This window comes from Pinus tabuliformis, chromosome Q, assembly GCF_031772625.1.
Source record: "Pinus tabuliformis cultivar Carrire ecotype Pingquan chromosome Q, CPIR1, whole genome shotgun sequence".
Classification (NCBI taxonomy): domain Eukaryota; kingdom Viridiplantae; phylum Streptophyta; class Pinopsida; order Pinales; family Pinaceae; genus Pinus; species Pinus tabuliformis.
In genome coordinates this window covers 111277622-111298447 of record NC_142296.1, presented here as the reverse complement: position 1 = coordinate 111298447, position 20826 = coordinate 111277622, and the positions used below count along the sequence as shown (strand labels likewise).

General features: G+C 41.2%; 1 protein-coding gene across 3 annotated transcripts in view; it reads left to right on the top strand.

The window, feature by feature from the left end:
• Positions 1-20826, top strand: part of LOC149218477 (uncharacterized) — a 500716-nt gene that overhangs the window by 368766 nt on the left and 111124 nt on the right. For all 3 annotated transcript variants that reach the window (XM_089384075.1, XM_089384076.1, XM_089384074.1), the window contains 2 exons: positions 15770-15969; positions 16077-16248. In XM_089384075.1, coding sequence (XP_089240201.1) covers positions 15770-15969; positions 16077-16248 — 372 coding nt within the window. The remainder of the gene's footprint in view (positions 1-15769; positions 15970-16076; positions 16249-20826) is intronic.

Genomic DNA, 20826 nt, shown 5'->3' with positions numbered 1-20826 from the left:
AAGTTTTGGGGCTCCTGAGCCCAGATCTGCTTTCTCCTAGCCCAACGCTAGTTCTATTGGATCTAGTGCTAGCTCTCATTGGCCCTAGATTCCCTTGCTCCATTTCTGATTTGAATATTTGATTTTTTGAAACTAATCATTGGTTGGTTTTTTGCAAAAAATTTGGTAAAAGTTTGTGTTTCAGATATTGAATTTTTTTTGGCAACTTGGACAAGTTATCTTAAGGCCTAGGGCGTAAGGGTTTGACCTCTAAACCATCTTTTTCCTCACTGTTTGCTACAACAGTCATATACTTTTCTAATAGTGGTGAAAAACACATACAAGTGGTTTGAAATTAACTAAAAAATTGCTAAATACATTAATAAGTCATTTATGTTTGATGTGTATCAAAAATTTGGCCCAGATTTACATTTTGGGTCACTGTTATTTCTGAATAATTCTGTTTCTGAAGTCTAAAATATAACAGTGGTAAAATTTCATATGGGTTAGCTTAAAATCAGTTTCTAAGTTGTTTAATACATTAAGGAATTAATTTCTTGAGTTGGGCATTCATCATTAGGCTTATTTCATGTTTTAATTGCTGACTGTAATAAGTATATCAGATCTGATATAATTCCGGAAATCACACTATAACAGGCTGAAATTTTTTTGATAATTCATATGGGCAAACTTAGAAAAAATTCGGTAAATTTTTGGCATAAAGATATCATTGATAGCTTACTGTTTTCATTGTCATATTGCTATTGTCATAAAGTTTTTCTTACTGCTGTCCTAAAAATTAATCTTTTAAAATTAAGTACTCTGTCATGGAATTGTGATAAAATGCATATCCTTTGTTTCATAAACTGAGTATTTTTTTTGAGCATCTGTTGACATTGATATCGAATTGCAAAGTTGTTTTTGTTCTCTTTGAGCTAAATTGTATCAAGAAGATTTGAAATAAGCTAGTGTTTTAACTATAGTATCTTCAAGAGTTTATTTTCTAAGTATTCATCTAAAAAAAAGGCGAGCATTTCATTTGGGTAATTGAGGGCTTTTGCGGCATAAGTGTTTTCCCATTCTCGAGTCTAACTTCATCTCATCTTCTGGTGCATTTGCATATAAGTTAACTTTGCATAGATAAAATTTACTTCCAAACATAAGCTTGGTCGATAGACAGATAAATTTCCATCTGTCTTTTCTTGAGAACCCTGTTTTAATAGTACTTAAAACGGTGACCTTGCAGTCGTCAGAGCCACAATTCTCTACAGCGCTGGAGGCATCGGGTATGTTAGAATTTCAGGAGAGGTATCATTAATTACACCTTAATGTGCTTCTCCTGATTTTCTCTCTGCCAATTACTACGAAATCAGGCTCAACACAGAAAAGATTGAAGGGTTCACATTTAAATAGGCATTTAACTAAAATTAACCAAGATTATTGCATCTCACATTAGTTTTAGGATATTCATTTCATATAAAATAGTCATTCATCTAAGCAGCAGTTGCTAATTGATTACTTGGTCTTAATTCTCCTAGCAAGATTGTTGACTCCATAAGGCACTGGTATCAATTGTTTAAAATCTAATCAAATCCTATAAGTCTTGCTAAATCTTAATCAAGTACTTGATCGCTTCACTGTGTCTCCCGAACTGGTTGGTTTCCAACTAGTTCTTCTTCATTCCACTTTTCCATACGGTCTACCCCCCTTAGCCTGCTGTAGGGACTGGGAGACAACTTAAATGGAGAGATTGGGGATCAGGGTGACAGCCCTTGATCTGAGCTGTTGTCGCGGTGCTTAGACATTCTGTGCGTCAACAAACACCACAAAACTTTCACAATTTTGCCTAGACTTGTCCTCCAAAGTCGGCCTTGAAATTTGCTTAACTTGGCCCTTGTCCAAACACAAAAAAGGTGAAACTTTGACCTCCTCTTCTCTTGGAAAAGACTCCTATAGGTTGCGGCCAGATCATATTGCTTTCCCTTTGATGTATATGCACTTGTGATGTGTGTTTTGATCAAATGAGCCTCCTCTTATTTTTATGATCTTAGGGTGCACGTCTTGCCCTCCTAAGGGCACTACTCAAGGCAAGCCAACTTGATCTTCATATCATTTAGCCCACAGCATACAATTAAAAATTATTTTCTCTTATTTGAACCAATCCTTGATGGTTGCCTTATGACCCCTTAGTTTCTTTAAGGGTGCTCCACTTGCAATAATGGTCAAACCATCAAAATACCTCTTGTTTTCTTGCCCACAACTTTGGGTGCAAAACCCACTACTTGGGTACTTTGCCCACAAATCCCTTTTGTGGTGCAAACTCACACAAACCCAGTACCCAGGGTTGTGGAGTGCCTCCCAAGCTACATAAATCAACATCTTATGCTACCAAAGACTAACATCAAGTTGGGTAAGTCTATTACATAAGCTCATCATGGTAGTGTCATTCATTACAATTCTCCCGTGATGTTATGGAATTTGAGAGAAGAAAAGAGAAAGTAGAGAATGAAAAGGTGCAAATGCCTTGTTGGACTTCTGATCTTCAAAAATTTTTTGCAGGTGGCTTGTCCATTGGGCAATGGAGTCTTTGTTCCCTCCCATGTGCATATCAATATGTAACACTCTCCTCCATTATCTAACCTCAAAATGTTGATCTTCTTCCCTTTCAAGTTTTCTACTTGAGCCCTGAACTCCTAGATTCTGCTAAAGACATCATCCTTGGCCTTCATAAAAAAGAGATGTCTTCAAATTTGTTAGTAGCCTTATGTTGAAGTTCGCAGCTTTGGTTAGAATTTTCATTGGCAATGAATGGAGACAATTCATAATTTTGACATTGACCAAGTCGGCGTCAAGAAGGACAAGTTAGCCCCACATGTGTGAAAAGCCACCTCACAAAACTTATATAAATATGACTTCGTTGAGCCTCATTTGGATCATCTCATCACTAATCAATTCACTATGAAATTACAAGAATCTACTCACACGTGCGAAGGAGTTGAAGGTGTCAAAGGAGCCTTTTCTTCTCTGCATTGGCCATCCTCTTAATTCTGTTTCACTGTCGTTGACTTGGGCTATTTGACATCTATTTCACTGAGGGTTTGACTGTCTTGGAAGGTTGAAGATTGCAGGAGGACTTTGACTCTATTTCACTAAATCTTTCTCTTTGTGTTGATTGATTCAAACTAAGATTTTTTGGGTGTTGATCGCAAGATTTGACTTTGATTTGACCAAGTTTGACTGTGGAGTTGCAGGGCAAATTTTGGCGTGTTGACCAAGTTGTAGGAGGCTGAAATTCGACCCCTTTCATCTGACTGATGACTGGTAACAGATTGTAAATTCTCTCTTTTGACTGGATTTGGCTTGGTTGCCTTGGAAAGTCAAAGAGTGAACTTTGATTGGTTTATTGATGTACAAATTGGGTTATATCTCAGTTGAACATTGAATGAATATCTACTAAGGAGAACTCTGATTTGGGTTTTCCCCATTGTGGGGTTTTGCCCTAGTCTTTGACCAAAAATTTTCTGTGTCTCATTGTGCACCACTATGTTCTGTTGTTCATTTTTTATTACTGTTCTCTCTATAATTTCTTAACTATTTTGGGGTGAATGAAGTTGAATGCTATATTTTTTTAAGTAATTATATCAACAGAGAACTTGCAAAAAATTAACATGGTATCCGAGCTAAGGTGAAGATCAGCCATTGGAGAACAAAGAACGCTCTTTTGAGATACTTCTTGCTATTTGATGATCAATTCTCTTGCTCAAGATGACTTCCTCCTACTTCAAGATTGAAGAGAAGCTGAATGATACCTCCAACGTTGCAGCATGGAGGGCTAGGTTGAATCCCTCCCTTGAAGAAAATGATGCGACAGAGTATGTGGTGGGCAAGATAATTGAACCTCTTGAGAATGCGAATGCCAATATCAAATCCAAATACAAGATGGTTGAGATCAAGGCTAATAAGCTCAACATTGACTCTCTTACTGTCTAAATTGAAGAAGTCGAAGGAGATGTGTGACAAATTGATTGGGATGTATGAGGTGAACAATCTCAGCCACACCATTGCCTTGAAGAGTCAGCTTTGTGACATCAAGATGTCCAAGTCAGAATCTATAACAGGCTACTTCATGAGAATCTCTCAAATAAGAGATCAATTTCTTTCCTTTGTAGTACTTCCCATGTCTTGGGCGACATTCATAACAAGCATTAGTAGCAGAAAGGAGGTCCCTTCAATTGATGGACTTTTGGGCACTTGTACTCGAGAAGAATCCAAGCTGATTTCCAAAGGAAGAATTTAGAGACAAGAAGGAGAACCTACAACCTTTGTAGCAAATGCCAGGAAAGGAAAAGGGAAAGGAAGACCTTCCAAATGGAAGTCAAGGAAGCCAATTCCAACATTCAACAATAATACAATGGACTTGTCCAAAGTCTAATGCTATAAATGTGACAAATATGGCCACATAGCCTGAGATTGTCCTGAAAGAAGTGCTTAGAGGCCCAATACCAACAACAATATCTCGACAACAACTCCAACAATAGAAGAAGAGGAAGAGGTCGTGCTGCCCATGAAACTGTTGAAGAGATTCAATGCCCTCAAAAGAAGTACAAAAATACAAGGTATGCCGATAATGTTGCTAATACTCAATCTAAATTATGCTCTTTCAAGCTCAACTTTAGATAGCATTGATAGCTAGCTGGTTGATAGTGGGGCATCTAGAAACTTGATTGGGTATCGTGAAATCCTCTCAAAATTGGTTCAGAGGGAGTCTAATTTGAATGTTATGCTTGGTGATAATTCTGCTCATCATGTCAAAGGAATTGGCTTTGTTTGTTTTTGTTGGATTCTAGTCAAACCATTCATCGCAAGATGTGTTGTATGTATCGGGCTTGAAGAAGAATCTTCTCCCCATTTCAGCCATGGAAAACAAAGGGTTCAAAGTTGCATTTGTTAATGGAAAAGTCCTTGCATGGCCAAGGAAATCTAGCTTAAAGGCAACCTTCACACTTGGTGTCCGATATGAAGGCCTATACAAAGTCCGTGGTCAACCAATTCAAGCATTGATCCATGATAGCACAAATCAGTTTGAGCTTTGGCATCAAATATTAGCTCACCTTCATTCCAGGCTTTTCTTGGTTTGAGCAACATGGTTTCAAGCATTCCAAAGATTCAAGTGGAACATGAAGGCTTATGTCAACGATGTGCTAGTGGCAAGAATGTCATTGTCAAAATTCGAGAATCCCACCTAAATAAACTACTGCAGCCACTAATTAAAATTCTCCTATTTGTTAATTACTGAAACAAATTATTTACTGCTTCCTACGACAAATATCGAAGCTAATACAACTGCAACCTTCACTTAATTAATTTGCCCAAAACAAGAACAGAACAATAGAGAAAAATCCACACAAGTGACAGTATTTTTTGGACAAACAGTCCCCGGAAAAACCTAGTGTGGGAAAACTAGTGTAGCAGCTCTGAGGGATTTATATTATTAAGCAGTAGTTTCTGAATACAACTCCGGATGCCCTTCTAGCAATCTAGTTACAAAGAAATAAACTGGCAGGAAAACTCAGTGAGATTATCTAACTCTACCTAACAAGCCTCGACGAATCTGGTGGTTGAACCAACTGCGCCTGACTATCTTTGCGTTGGCCCTACGTAGTCCCTGCGTCAGCCTCAAAGGCTTTGCGTCAGCTTTGCACTAAGTTTACTTGCCTCCTGGAGCTCTGTTGTCAACCCTCTCGACTCATACTTCAATTCCCCAGCAAATCTCGGACTTCTGCTAGAAGACTGCACAGCTTTTGCATGAGCCCTTCTGGCTCTGCGTCAAGCATTGCTTGGGCCCATTTGGCCCAACATCAACCCCTCCTAGGTCTGCGCTGCCTCCTCCTACTGTCTCTCTGCCTATCTGTTGTGTATCCTGGGCTCTGAAGAAGATACTCCAACCCAACTATCCTTGCCCCTCGCCACAAAAGCTCACTATCGAAATTCTCCTAGTAGCTCCTTTGCTTTGCTTCAGAAAATCGAACTTCTGAACTCTTTGTGTGTCTTTCCGAGTGACCCTCAAGCCTCCTTAAATAATCTCCTTGTTGACATCCAATGGCCCATATTAGAAACTAATCAATGGCTAAGATCATTTCTGCTTGATCCTCGTCTTCTTCTAGAAGTTACACCCACAGTTTATATTAATACCCTTTAATTATTTTAGTTTCCTATGTTTAGACTTAGGGTCCCTTTAAAAATAACTAATTATTTTAATAACTGTTTCTGGGTGGAATTTCGCAAAACGGTTTATGGGTTCTTTGAAATACATGTGCCCAAGCCTCCCTACAAAATTTGAGACTTAGAGCACATTCGATGCTACCAGAAATCAACACTCCCTCTTAGTGAGGAATTTGCTCTAGCAATGCAACTAGCTGAAGCATCACTCTGTTCTATGACATCTCCCTCTACGCTATTGATGTCTGACATGTCGTCCACCAACCACTGTGCAAATGCTACATCTACACTGTTGCTGACCCTGCCACTGTCAACACTAAATTTGTACTGCAACTCCCTCTGAATTCTGCATCCGTGCTGCTGCTAGCATTGCCACTTCCAACTGCCTCTGCATTACAAATTGTTGCTACTACACCATCAACAATGGAAAAACATCCCAAATTACTGAACTAACTGTGTTTAGTATGATACCATGTGAATGCTGGAGCTTGACTGCTACTAGTCTCTGCGTTGATGCTCTGAATCTATTGCGCTGCTGCTGACCTTTGCTCTGCGCCATTTGCACTACTGCCAACGCTGCTCAGTGTTGTTCAGTTTATGGTGCACCTAGCCATTAGAAGTGTCTCTCCGACACTCCTCGGCATAGTCCAACATTTGTCCATCTCGCTACTTCTGATATGGGCTCCCATAGCAAGGAATTGATCCAATAGGTGGGCTCCTCAAGGATCCTGCTCACTTGTAGCTCTTTTAAACTACAACTCCAAATCAACCCACCTCCCTCTTGGAGGTATCTCGGCTGTCATGGCGAACTCCTCCTCGATCTTCGCGGACGCAGCCTTCAGATCATGCTTCTCATCTTTGTCCTTCCTGAGAGGACACTTAGTTGCATAGTGAGCCATCTCACCACACCTGAAGCAGTTTATCTTCGAGACGCCCTTCTTACGTCTACGTTGCTCCTGTTGCCCCTTCGATGCAAGGGCTGCATTATCCTCCTCCTCCTTGGGCTTCGACCCACTACCATTAAGCTTACACTTGACCAAGTCTCTCCTCAGTTCCTCTTGCTTGAGAGTTGCCTACATCTCATCCCAATTTGGCAAAGTCATCTTGCCCAGGATACTCTGGACAAAGACTTGCCACTCATTTGAGACATAATTGAGGGCTAGTCTAACCAACTTTGAATCTTGAGGTGTAGATCCCATAGCAGATAACTCATCACAGGTCTCTTGAAGCTTCGTGAGGAATAGATCCACACACTCCCCTTTCTGCATCTGAGCAGATCTCAACTTCTGCTCCAAGTACATCTTCCGTTGCTCAAAAGATCCCTGATACAATGTATACAATGCATCCCACATCTCCTTAGTAGTCCCTTCGCTAGCGATGTGACAGACCACATGATCCTTCACTCTGTCGAGGATCATTCTTTTTGCCTTTGCCATTTCAGCTTGGTACTTTTTCAACAGATCTGCATCTGCTGGCACAACCACCACGCTGTCGACATATGTCTTGAGGGCATGCTCATCTAGAAGGAATGACATCCTTGCCTTTCAGATGACATAGTTGGATGCTCTGTCCAATCTACCCTGATCCGTCAATCCACTGGTTGCCATCTCTGCCACTAAAAATGTCGAAAATCTCCTCTTCTTACTGTTGTTGTTCAGCCAATAAAAAAACGGACTTCTTAGCGGGAAGCCGTCTGAGGAAAAATTCCCTCACTGTGCTTCTCTTCTCTTCTGACGCCTTTCTGCCTAGCAAAACAACCTACAGAAAAACTGCGTCCCACTAGCTCTTCCTCACGTTGAGGCTTCAACATTGCTCCCTTTGCCACGATAAGTTTTTGATATGGTAGCCCTTCTCTCTGTCGACTCACTCAGAGAGAGACTGCCTCGAAAATTAGCCCTCCGACTAGGACTGCGCAAACCCTCTGGGCTTTCGAACTGTTACCTCCTGCAGCTTTTTCGACCTCCTCTTCTACTCAGCGTTGGGTTCTCTGGCACTGTTCTTCTTGCTTCACCTACACTCGCTTCGATACCATGTGAAAATTTGAGAATCCCACTCGAATCAACTACTGCAACAACTGATTAAACTTCTCCTATTTGTTAATTACTGAAACAAATTATTTACTGCTTCCTACAACAAATATCGAAGCTAATACAACTGCAACCTTCACTTAATTAATTAATTTGCCCAAAACAAGAACAAAACAATAAAGAAAAATCCACACAAGTGACTATTTTTTGGACAAACGTCCCTGGAAAAGCCCAATGTGGGAGAACCGGTGCAACAACTTTGAGGGTTTTATATTATTAAGCAGTAGTTTTTGAATACAACTCTAGATGCCCTTTTGGCAATCCAGTTACAAAGAAATAAACTAGCAAAAAAACTTAGTGAGATTACCTCACTCTACCCGGCAAGTCTCGACTGATCCGGCAGTTGAACCAACTGTCCCTAGCTATCTCTGCGTTGGCCCTGCGTCAGCGTCAAAGGCTCTACATCAGCTCTGTGTTGAGTCTACTTGCCTCCTGGAGCTCTGACATCAACCCTCTCAGCTCAGACGTCAATTCCCCAACAAATCTCGGACTTCTGCTGGAAAACTGCACTGCTTCTGTGTGAGCCCTTCTGGCTCTACGTCAAGCACTACGTGGGCCCTTCTAGCCCAATGTCAACCCTTCTTGGGTCTACTCTACCTCCTCCTAGTGTCTCTTTGCCTTTCTGTTGCGTATCCTGGGCTCTGTAAAAGATATTCCAAACCCAACTTGTTGAAGTTTCTAAGTTTACTTAATTTAGAAACCCTTCATGCACTTTTTCTGATTTATTCCTACCTACTTTTTAGTTTTTCTTTAACAAGTTATTTACAAAGTAAATACTGAAAATAAACACTAGTGCATGCTCAACATATTACAAATCAACAACTGAAAGAAACAGAAACAATCACACCAAATGACACCATTATTTTTGGACCAATATCCCTGGAAAAACCCAATGTGGGAAAACCGGTGCAGCTATTTGAGGGTTTTCTTATTAAGCAATATCAGAGTACAATCTGGGTGTCGAAACTGGCCAACCCAACAGAGAATTTCCTTAGCAGCTATACCACACAGTTTTAGAGAAATCTCTTGGCTAAAACCCCAGGAAATCCTTCCGGCAGCTCCTCAGCACAAAACTGTTCCGCAACCCTAGTGTCTGCCCAATCTGGACTGCGTCAGCCCCTATATGTCTCACACTAGTCGTGCGTCAGCCTTTCTTGGCCTGTGTCAGCCCGAGGAGGCCCTACATCATCTTTGGGAGCCTCTGCATTAGCCGCACTGGCCCCTTTGGTGCTCTGTGCAGCACTTGCCTGCCTCTGCGTGGCCTTGCGTGAGCCCTCACTAGCTCTGTGTCACTCTCCTTGGCTGTTGCGCTGCTCTCCTGGCACAATCTCTGCCTTCTCTGTTCTCTGTACTCAATGCCCCTCAGTTGCTCTCTCGATCACTGATTGTATCTCTCTTAGCAAACCCCGCTCTAGAGAATAGAATGACTGATCACTCTGGTGTGTTCTCCAAGTGACCCTCAAGCCTCCTCTTATACTTTTGCTGTTGACATCTCAACGACCGTGATTAAGTCACTAATCAACGGCTAAGATTAGATCTGGCTTGATCCATGTCTTTTGGACCATTCTAACACAGATTCATATTAATACACATTAATATTTTATTTTCCCTAAGTTTAGACTTAGGGACTCCATTAAAAATATTAATTATTTTAATATCTCCTGATGTGTTTAGAATTTGCCCAAACCCTTTCTCGGTATTGGAGATCCCATGTACCCCAACCTCTCGACCAAATTTCGTGGTTAGAGCACATCCGATGCTACCCCAAATCAACACTCCCTCTTAGCGAGGACTGTGCTCTAGCAATACTCCTCATTGAGTATTACTCTGATCATCCAGCATCGGTACCTGTGCTGATGCCAGGCCTTCCTGCCCAACATCCTTTGCATTGTTGCATCTTGTATTGTTGCCCATGGTTCTGCCACTACCACTGCTGCATCCTGTATTGCTGCCCATGGTTTTGCCACCGCCACTGCTGCATCTGTACGACAGCTCCCTCTGCATCCATGCTGCTGCTGGTCCTTCCTCCCAGCTCTGCATCTGCACTGCACCTCTCTTCATGTTGCATCATGCTGCACACTGCTGCACTGCAACTTAGTTACTGAGAAGTAAGTAACTGATCTCCCAACTGACCTCCCCGTTTGGCTAGAAACACCCATTGATGTTGAAGCTCCCTCTGCTGTTGACAAGTGCTCCCTATCTCTGACCTCTGCACTACTGCAACAACTCCCTGGATCTCGCACCATTGCACACCTCTTTGTGCCTCCCTGCACTGGTGCAACACTCTTGTGCCTCTCGCACTACTACAACCTACTAGCTCTGCGTTGTCTCGAGACTCCTACACTGTAGCTCTCTCTGTCGCTCCATCCGCATCTGTCTCTACCCACTCAGCCAGTCCTGCTACTCCTCGTCCGGGCTCCCATAGCAAGGTCTAATCCAAGAGGCTAGGTACCTCAAGGATCCTACTCCTCATCACCTGTAGTCCATCTGACTACAGCACGATGTCTCCCCACTTTAGCTCAAGTGGTGCGTGTGCACTCATGGCACAGTCATCGTTTGTCAAAACTTCCTTCTCTACACATGCTGGTGCTGCCTTAGTCTTGGAAGACTCTCCCTTACTCTTCTTCCTTGGGCACTAGGTCCCATAATGACCCATCTCCCCACAGTGGAAGCACTTGATTTTGGAGAGATCTTTCTTCTTCCGCTTCTCCTGCTTTCCCTCAGATGCTAGGGCCACATCCTCCTCTTGCTTGACCTTGATCCCTTTGCTGTTGCTACCTGTCTTTGACTGTCGTTTGATCTCTTCTTGGCAAAGAGCTGCCCAGATCTTGTCCCAAGGTGGGAGAGTCTCTCTGCCCAGGATGCTCTGGACAAACACTTCCCACTCTTCTAAGACAGCATTCGGGGTTGTCCTCACCATAAGCTCTTGATCCGGTGTCGCTCCTATAGCAATCAACTGAACTCGGATCTTTTTAAGTCCTCCAAGGAAGGAGTCAATCGATTGACCCTTCTTCATCTGATACAACCTCATCTGGTTCTCGAGCAACATTCTTCTCTACACAGAAGTATGCTGGTACAGGTTTTTGAGAGCCTCTCACATCTCAACTGTCATTTCCTTCTCGGCTATATGTGGTACCACATGATCCTTGACCACGTCAAAGATAATGCACTTGGCCCACACCATCGCCTCCTCGTACTTGTCATTTTCATCAGGGTCGACTGGGATAGCTATAACCTTCAAGGCGAAGTTCTTGACACAGTTCTTGTCAAGCATTGATAAGATTCTGGCCTTCCAGACTGTGAAGTTCGATGCTCTGTCCAGTCTATCCTGGTCTCTTACCCCGTATAGTGCCATGATGCTCCTCTACTTCCCTCCTGGAAGTTCTTTGTTCAACTCCTCTGAGTCTCTACTTCCCGTCTAGAAGTTCTCTTATGGGCTCCCTTTGAGTCTTAATTTCCCTCTTGGAAATCCTTCTGCAGCTTGTCGAGATGCCCCCTAGTTTGATCGTCTTGTGCAACTGCACTGCTGATCTAGGTTCCTCGGCTAGAAACCCTCGGTAACAACTCCTCTGGCCATGCTCTGTCAGGTACTTTTCTGGCTACAGTACTTCACTAGCTCCACTGTGCAATATTTGTGTAGCCTTCTAGACCCTAACAACTGCCTCTCTGTGAACTGCATCAGCCCCTCTCTGCCTCACGATGCATCTGCGTCACCCTTGATGGGTTTGCGTCAGCGCTGGGATGCCCTGCATCAGCCCTCTGGCCCTCTGCGTTAGCAACGCTGGCCTCTCTTAGACTCTGCGTAGTTCTCGACTTCTTCTGCGTGGCTTTGGCTGGATTTGTGTCACACTTCCTTGGCTTCTGCGCTGCTAGAAAAAACTTCTGTCACCTCGGGACAACTGTTTTCTGCTGCTATTGGTCCGTTCGGCTGATGTCTTTTAGTCCTCCTGTGATTTGCAATCACGCTCTGATACCATGTTGAAGTTTCTAAGTTTACTTAATTTAGAAACCCTTCATGCACTTTTTTTTATTTATTCCTACCTACTTGTTAATTTTTCTTGAACAAGTTATTTACAAAGTAAATACTGAAAATAAACATCAGTGCATGCTTAACATATTACAGATCAACCACTGTAAGAAATAGAAACAATCACACCAAATGACACCATTATTTTTGGACCAATGTCCCCAGAAACACCCAATGTGGGAAAACCAGTGCAACTATTTGAGGGTTTTCTTATTAAGCAATATCAGAGTACAATCTGGGTGTCGAAACTAGCCGACCCCACAGAGAATTTCCTTAGCATCTATACCACACAGTTTGAGAAAAATATCCTGGCTGAAACCTCGAAAAATCCATCCGGCAGCTCCTCAACACAAAACTACTCTGAAACCCCAACGTCTGCCCAATCTGGACTACGTCAGCCCCTCTCTGTCTCACGCTGGCCCTGCGTTAGCCTTTCTTGGCCCGTGCTAGCCCCAGGAGGCCCTGCGTCAACTTTGGGAGCCTTTGCGTCAGCTACGCTGGCCCCTCTGGTGCTCTGCGCAGCACTTGGCTGCCTTTGCGTGGCCCTGCGTGAGCCCTTGCTGGCTCTATGTCACTCTCCTTGGCTGCTGCACTGCTCTTCCGGCACAATCTCTACATTCTATGTTCTCTGTACTCAATGCCCCTTAGCTGCTCTCCCAATCACTGATTATATCTCTCTTAGCAAACCCCGCTCTAGAGAATAGAATGACTGATCACGCTGGTGTGTTCTCCAAGTGACCCTCAAGCCTCCTCTTATACTTTTCCTGTTGAAATCTCAATGGCCGAGATTAAGTCGCTAATCAACGGCTAAGATTAGATCTGGTTTGATCCATGTCTTTTGGACCATTCTAACACAGATTCATATTAATACACATTAATATTTATTTTCCCTAAGTTTAGGCTTAGGGACTCCATTAAAAATATTAATTATTTTAATATCTCCTGATGTGTTTAGAATTTGCCCAAACCCTTACTGGGTATTGGAGATCTCATGTGCCCCAACCTCTCCACCAAATTTCATGGCTAGAGCACATCTGATGCTACCCCAAATCAACACGACTATCCTTGCCCCTCACTGCAAAGGGTCACTATCGAAGTTCTCCCGGCAACTCCTATGCCCTGCTTCAGAAAATCAAACTTCTGAACTCTCTATGTGTGTTTCCAAGTGACCCTCAAGCCTGCTTAAAGAATCTCCTCGTTGACATTCAACGATCCAGATTAGAAGCTAATCAATGGCTAAGATCATTTCTGCTTGATCCTCGTCTTCTTCTAGAAGTTACACCCACAATTTATATTAATACCCTTTAATTATTTTAATTTCCTAAGTTTAGAGTTAGGGTCCCTTTAAAAAAATTAATTATTTTAATAAAACTATTTCTGGGTTCTTTGTAATAGATGTCCCCAAGCCTCCCTGCAAAATTTGAGACTTAGGGCACATCCGATGCTACCGGAAATCAACAATCATGGCACTATTCCCTTCTAGTAGCAGTAGATCTGATGAGATTCTTCAACTTATTCATTTTGACCTTTGTGGACCCATGTTGGTGACATCTCTTGGAGAATATCTATACTATGTGATTTTTGTTGATGACTTCTCTTGTAAGACTTGGATCTTCTTTTTTAAGGCCAAGAATCAAGTTTTCATCATGTTCAAGGACTTCAAAGCTCTTGTGGGGAATCAAACTGGAAAGAAGATCAAGATCCTGAGGACAAATTGTGGGGAAGAATACACTTCAAATGACTTCAAGGAATTTTGTAAGGAAGCCGAGATTAAGAAGGAGTTGTCTGTTCCATACAACCCTCAACAAACTGGAGCTGCTGAGAGGAAGAACATGACCATCTTGGAAGTAGCCAAAGCCATGATTCATGAATTGCCTCAGGAAATGTGAACTTGCATCAGTAAACATGCACTGCCTCAGGAAATGTGAAAAGTTGACACTGAGACTCTCATGTTGAGAGACATCTGAGGGATATTGCACCAAGACCGAGGCCACATACAGACTCAATAGACACATAACCATGTGGTAAGATATGTGCACTCGACATGGGTTGGATTGGCTTCTACACTAGTGATCACCCCTACAAAAGTAGGCTCCTCTAAAATCATGAGTCCAAGGCCCTCCAATCGTATCTAGGACAGGAGCCATAGACAAACGCAAAGGGACCGACCATGGTCCAACCAAGCACACACCTAATGCATGGCCTCACATGGTTCTTACAAGGATTTAATTTGTGACATTGGGCTTACAACGACATGAAGATTGCTGCAAAAACATGTATGCTCTTGCTGACATGAGGGGTAATATGGCCAAAATGGGTCTTACATCAAATCATATATGTCAGTTTTTAGATCTCAAAGATCTTAGTAGGAGATATCAGCAGTAACCTCGTTACCAAATTTTTCTTGTCCTTGGATGTGATTGGAGGTGTTGGATGACACTATTCTCAAGAAAGTTTTGTTGTTGGCTTTTGTTCTATGGACTTTATCTTAGTGCCCTTCTTTTGGACCTCAACCTTTTCCCCTATTTAAATTATCATTTGCTTCATTGAATTTGTTGCATGCTTACTTCTCTTGTGTATTTTATTCATGCTATACTTTGCGGAACATGCATTATGCACTTCCAAGGGACACACTCTCACAGTTGTACCTTTTGGTTTCCCATATCCCATCTTTTCCCAGTAGTAGTTATTGTCGGAGTAGTTAATGGCCACTCATTGTAGCTATCATTAGCCATTTATGTCATATTTAATTGACCCCATCACCATATTTGTATGACTAAGTACAAGGTATTTAGCCCATGTACTATGGCCAACCATATTTTTGTCATAATTGTTTTGATGTACTTATATGCCTATTTAAAGATGCCTTGTGTAATGGAAGATTCACTATGCATGTGTTGTGATGATATCACCATGCTGTGTAACTAACTACAACATCCATATTTGGTATTAGGCTTAAAGTGGAATGTAACAGTGAGAGGTCACTTTAATATAATAAGGGCATAATAGGGAGCTCTCCCCTCTCATAGGTATCTCCATCAGTTTATCAATGCAAATCTACCAGTGTCTAATGTTTTTTGGAGATGTCTTCCTCCACTAGTATTTCTGGGTGCAATCAACTGGTGTATGTGCCAGTGCCCTCATTGTCTCTTGCTTATTTTTTTTTATTGTTCATTTTCCATTTCTGTTGTCATTGTAGGGATGATGCACGCTGCACTTGTATTTATTTGTTAGGTTGTTTTGTTTCTTTTATCTGCTTGCCAATTGTAGTAGAGCTATGACTCAGGTATTATACATATTATCATTATGTCTAGTTGATTGAATAGTTTGTTGATTCATGGCTATAAATGCATTAATGTCATTTGGTATCGTACCATTGAGCCTGGTTAAATGTAAAATGGCAATTATAACTAATGGTTGTATTTTGAGTTTGACGTATTTTATGGTTTTTCTACAGGGAAATAAAGGAAATCCAAATGGATATCCTTATGAACGAGCAGAAACTGTAAAAAATGATATAAGAAAAATGGCCTTGGTAGATGGTGGCTTAACCTCTCTTGAACATTTTCGACACCTCATTTCTGAAATGGGCAATGCCCTTGGTCTTGTACGGATGGTTCGGTCAGGAGGGCTAAATTACTCCAGCTCAGCTTGTGGGTAAGTGTTTTCACTTCATAAAATAGGAAAGATTAGAAGCTTTAATATAATTGGTCATTAACATTGTTTTTGTAATTGTTTAACTTACTTTTACTTGAGTGTTGCAGGTTTGTGTATGACATGAAAAGCAGATTAAGTTTTGAAGATGCTTCAAGAGAGTTGAATCTCCAACAAGCAGTGATTGAAGCAGGAAAGATTTTGGACAAAAGTTTAGATAATCAATACATGTCATTAGAGAAAACAAATTACTTCAAAATCCTTACCAATGTTTTTTCACAGGTATTGCACATATCTCATGCTTTTCGAACTTTGCTTCAAATTTTCTCATTTTTAATTTCAAATAAGGAAATATTATTGTTTGATTTATGCTTTATTTATTAGTTTCCATATGAGCACAGGTTCTCTGTTAATTCTGAACCCTTTTGTACATTTAGTAGCAAAATTTTTAGCACTAACACTGCAACCTTGCAATCAATGTATTAAGGGCAAGCTCATATAGCAAATACAAGGTAAAATTGGGCAAGAAAAATAAAAAATTATTTACAATTTGAAGAAATATTCCTATTCAATTGACGAACACCTGGCAGTATGATGTATCGCACTGCTTGAGCACTTATATCTAATCCATCATCAGTCTACCAAAGTCACCTATTACCGCTTGATTTGTCCTGTTAGGATAAGCAAGGCCAACCCACCAGACAAATTGAGTACAACTTAGAAGGGGAACCACTGTCACCTAGGATCCCACTGCCCCACTCTTTTCAAATGATTGTAAGTCACCTGAAGGGGGGGTTTCCCTAATTAATACTCATGTACTCTGGGTAATAAAGAATTGGCGTAGAAGGGATTGGTTTCTCTGTTTGTATATGAATGTGTTCCAGGACAATATTTAGTTTTAAGCAATTGCCTGGAAGTGCTCAACGTTATATAGCTATGGTGTTCTCGAGTTTCCTTCTTATGGACAAACAGATTCAATTTTATGAAAGTGTAACTCTCTGGTGAAGCTAATGAATTTGTTACCAATCTTTAGATTATTGTATAAAGCATACAAATGGAGCTATTATCACAAGGAACAAGTAATAACAACAGGGAAACAGAGCCACTGAGCTTTAGTATTAGCATATTTTCAAAATATACACATAGCATTCAAACAGGAAAGGATGAAGGCACACTAATAAACCTGAAACAGAATTGAGATATATTTTCCTTGAACTGTAAAAAAATTACCCAGTGATCAAAATCTGGTCCAATTTCAAATTTTGATAATTCTTTTTTGCAAACGCTGAGCCTGATACAACCAGACATAGAACCTCAAACAATTGTGGATGGCAAATGTAACATTTCAAAGAGCAAGTTTTCAGGTAGGTTTAGGATGGTGAATGTGATTGTAACAGGGAATTGATGGTGATTTTACAAATATGGAATTAATTTCCAATGAGAACTGATCAATATTAAAAAGAAATGTCCTGAGACCTTGTCCTAGTTATATTTTCATCTTTATCAATGCAAACACTATACAAAAACTTATGCGACTGCTGGAATATTCTTCAAATTTTCTATTTTAAGTAATTAGAAAAAGCAATTGTGTTATACAGCCAACTTGAAATTACAGACAGAAATAATGGAGATTCCATCTTACAAATGTAACTCTAAACCTGCATACAAAAAGATGTAATAAGTAGCTATTAGGCAAATACAAAGTCTTCATGCATACATTTTGTCAAACAATTAGAATGCAACATCAGAGTTAGTGATTCCATCAATGCTCCAACTTTGAATTATCCGGTGTTTGAGCATAGACATCACTGCTGGTGTGTAAGATAATAACCAAGGAGGCGTCTCCAGCTATAAGACATTCACTAAAACAACTTTCTATGTATATGTGCACCAATCTAAAGATACGCAAAATTTTGTTTGAATGGTGCTCCAAAAATTTACCCAAGTAAATTCCACTAGATTTAGGACAAAGCCAGTTCGCAAATTTCTTCACAGAGCCCAGAAAAATATTTAATGAGGCAAGTTTCAGAGTTGTGTGTAAGAGAGGAGGCACCTGCTCTATAAGTATAAAGAATGGTGGTATGATGCCTGTTAGTTTTTGATGGATATGGTAGCATCGGATAGGTGTTCTAGTCTCTAAGGTGTCAAAGAGGCCAAGGAAGACAAGATCTCCAAAACCCAGAAAAGGTTTCGAGAGAAAATACTTAGAAACCCCTCAATTAAATTAGTTGATCATTGATTAAAAGGTTCCTAAGTCTAACTTAAGAAAATTGATTAATTAATGGGTATTAATTGAGGAAATCGATTTTGCTCTAGAGACTTCTGGAAAAGTCACTTGAAGAGCATCGGAGAGAGAGAAACAAAGGTTTGCGAGCATAGATCTGGAAGAGATTTTCCTTAGTTTTCTAGTATCAAGAGGTAGGAAAAGAGGAGGCCAAATTTTCTGTGGAAGAGGCCGATTTGTGAAGTGCGAGTTACCTTGTCCAGTAGTGTTAGTTTTTGGAAGAGGTTTGATTCAGTTTTTGGAGGCTGAATCAGTGTCCGAAAGGTAGAGTGAACTCATTCCAGAGACAAAGGGAGGAAAGATGTCTCAATTAGAGGCAGTTTCCATGGCTGTGCAAGTTACTCAAAGCCAACAATGCACATTTCAAGCAGTAGTGCAAGTTGCCAGTGTGGGGTGTGAGCAGGCTAGAGGAGGCCGAATTGATTTGCGGAGGGGATCTTGGATCTCCATTATATTTTGCCAATGTTTTACCCAAGATTTTCCAGTAGGGCAACTGGTCGTAATTATTTTCTCAAATTGCTGCATAATAAAATAAACCCTCATTTGCTGCAATGGTTTTCCCTTAAGGGTTTCTCCAGGGACTATTGTCCAAAAACAACGGTGTCATTTTTATTGTGTGTGCATCTATTTCTTAATTCCTATTTTATTTCTACAACTTAACTTTAATTGGTGAAGAATTGCAGTGTGGTTTATTCACTATTTCCCGGAATAATAATTATCGAGGACAAATAAACTGTTAAGTTTGGAGAATAATACTCTGTTGCTGCAGTTAAAGGAATTCTCACATGGTATTAGAGCGTTGAAGATGATGCGGTTTCAGAGGAAAATCTGAAGCACTATTTCCAGATTTGCGCAGGCCAACTAGGTAGTGCGAGTAGCAGAGAGGAAGAAATCCATCTCCATTTCAGGGTGAAGGAAAAGTTCAATATGCCTCAGATCTGTAGCAATAGGAAGTAGGATTGTCGGTAAGGGTTTCTAGTGAGTAGATTAGTGAGTTCACAAAGCAAATCTAGTGCAATAGATTTGCAAATTGTAGATCAACACAGGCAAGAAGAGAAAAGCACACAGAGGGAATTTGTTGAAATTCTCAGAGGGTTTCCAGTTTTCCAATTGTAGGGAAGGAGGTCGTGATTTCCAAAAAGAAGGTTGTAGCAGACTGGCTAGTCCAGCGAGTGTGAGTTTTAGAGTCAGTGGTGCTTGTGCCAGATTCCAGGGGACTTTCGGGAGGTAGAGCGAGTTACCTAGTAGAAGCAACATGTAGTGCGAGTTCCGGGAAGGACACTAGAGGCAAGTACAAACGCAGACTTGGCACATTCCAAGGAGAGTGTGTGTAGCACAGAGAAGGCAGGGTGAGTTGCCAGAAGGAGGAGCTTTCCAGCATATAGTTCTCCAATTGTTTCAGTTTCCTAGAGATGGTTGCATCAAGGCTCAGAGATCAGGATAGACTTGACGGAGCCTCAAACTTTGGCATCTAGAAGGCCAGGATGCAATTCCTATTGGATGAGCATGGTCTGAAGGAGTTCGTGACAACTGTAGTTGTTGAACTGACAAATCCTATCCAGTTTCATGAGTACAAGAAGGATATGGCCAAAGAAAAGAGGATGGTCCTAGACGAGGTTCAGGATCACATTGTCCTCGTATTGCAGATAAGAATACAACAAAGAACATGTGGGATGCCGTTGTGAATTTGTACCAGGATCCGTATGAGAATTGAAAAGTGATTCTAATGAAGATGTCGAGAATGACCAAGATGTAGAAGGGCGAGAGTGTTACTTCCTACCTCACTAGGATTCAGGAAGTCAAAAATGAACTTGCAGCTATTGGAGAGAAACCGACAGATAATGAATTGGTGCAAACAACATTAAACAGGTTTACCAAGGAATGGAAAACTTTCGTTCGAGCAATCACTGGATGAGATAAGCTATTATATTGGGAACACTTATTGAGTAACTTCACTCAAGGGGAGCTAATGCTCAGTCTCGCAGAAGGTGCTATCGGCAGCAATGGGAAGGGATCGAAGGTGGAGAAGGAAGAAGAAAATGTAGCCCTTATAGGAAAGGGAAAGGGAAAGAAAGGTCCTAGCCAAGGATAAAACTCAAAAGGAGGAGAGAAGAGGAAGAAAGACCCGTCGAAGGTCAAGTGCTTCAGGTGTGGTGAATTTGGTCACTGTGTCACCTAGTGTCCAAAGAGGAAGAAGTACAAGAACGAGCAACATACAACAACTTAGGTAAAGATCAATGTGTTGACCTCTAGATTGGAGGAATTCACATTGGTAGCAACAATACCTCCAGATGCAGCAGGAGTATGATGCTTCAGATATCCAGTGTTGGCAGGGTCCATGGAAGAGCAACAAGAAGTCTAGCTCAGATCTAGTTGTTGTATATTCTTCACATGGATCAATACCTTTTCCATGGGAGCCCAAATTATTTAGTAGCAGGAGGATTGAGATGTCAACAAGGCGCAATCATATCTTGAGGGACAATGCACAACTAGTTGTAGTTAGATACTTGAGAGGCAATTGCAGAGCCAATTGGGCATAGTCAGATGCTCAGTAGATAGCGCAGAGCTAGTTGCAG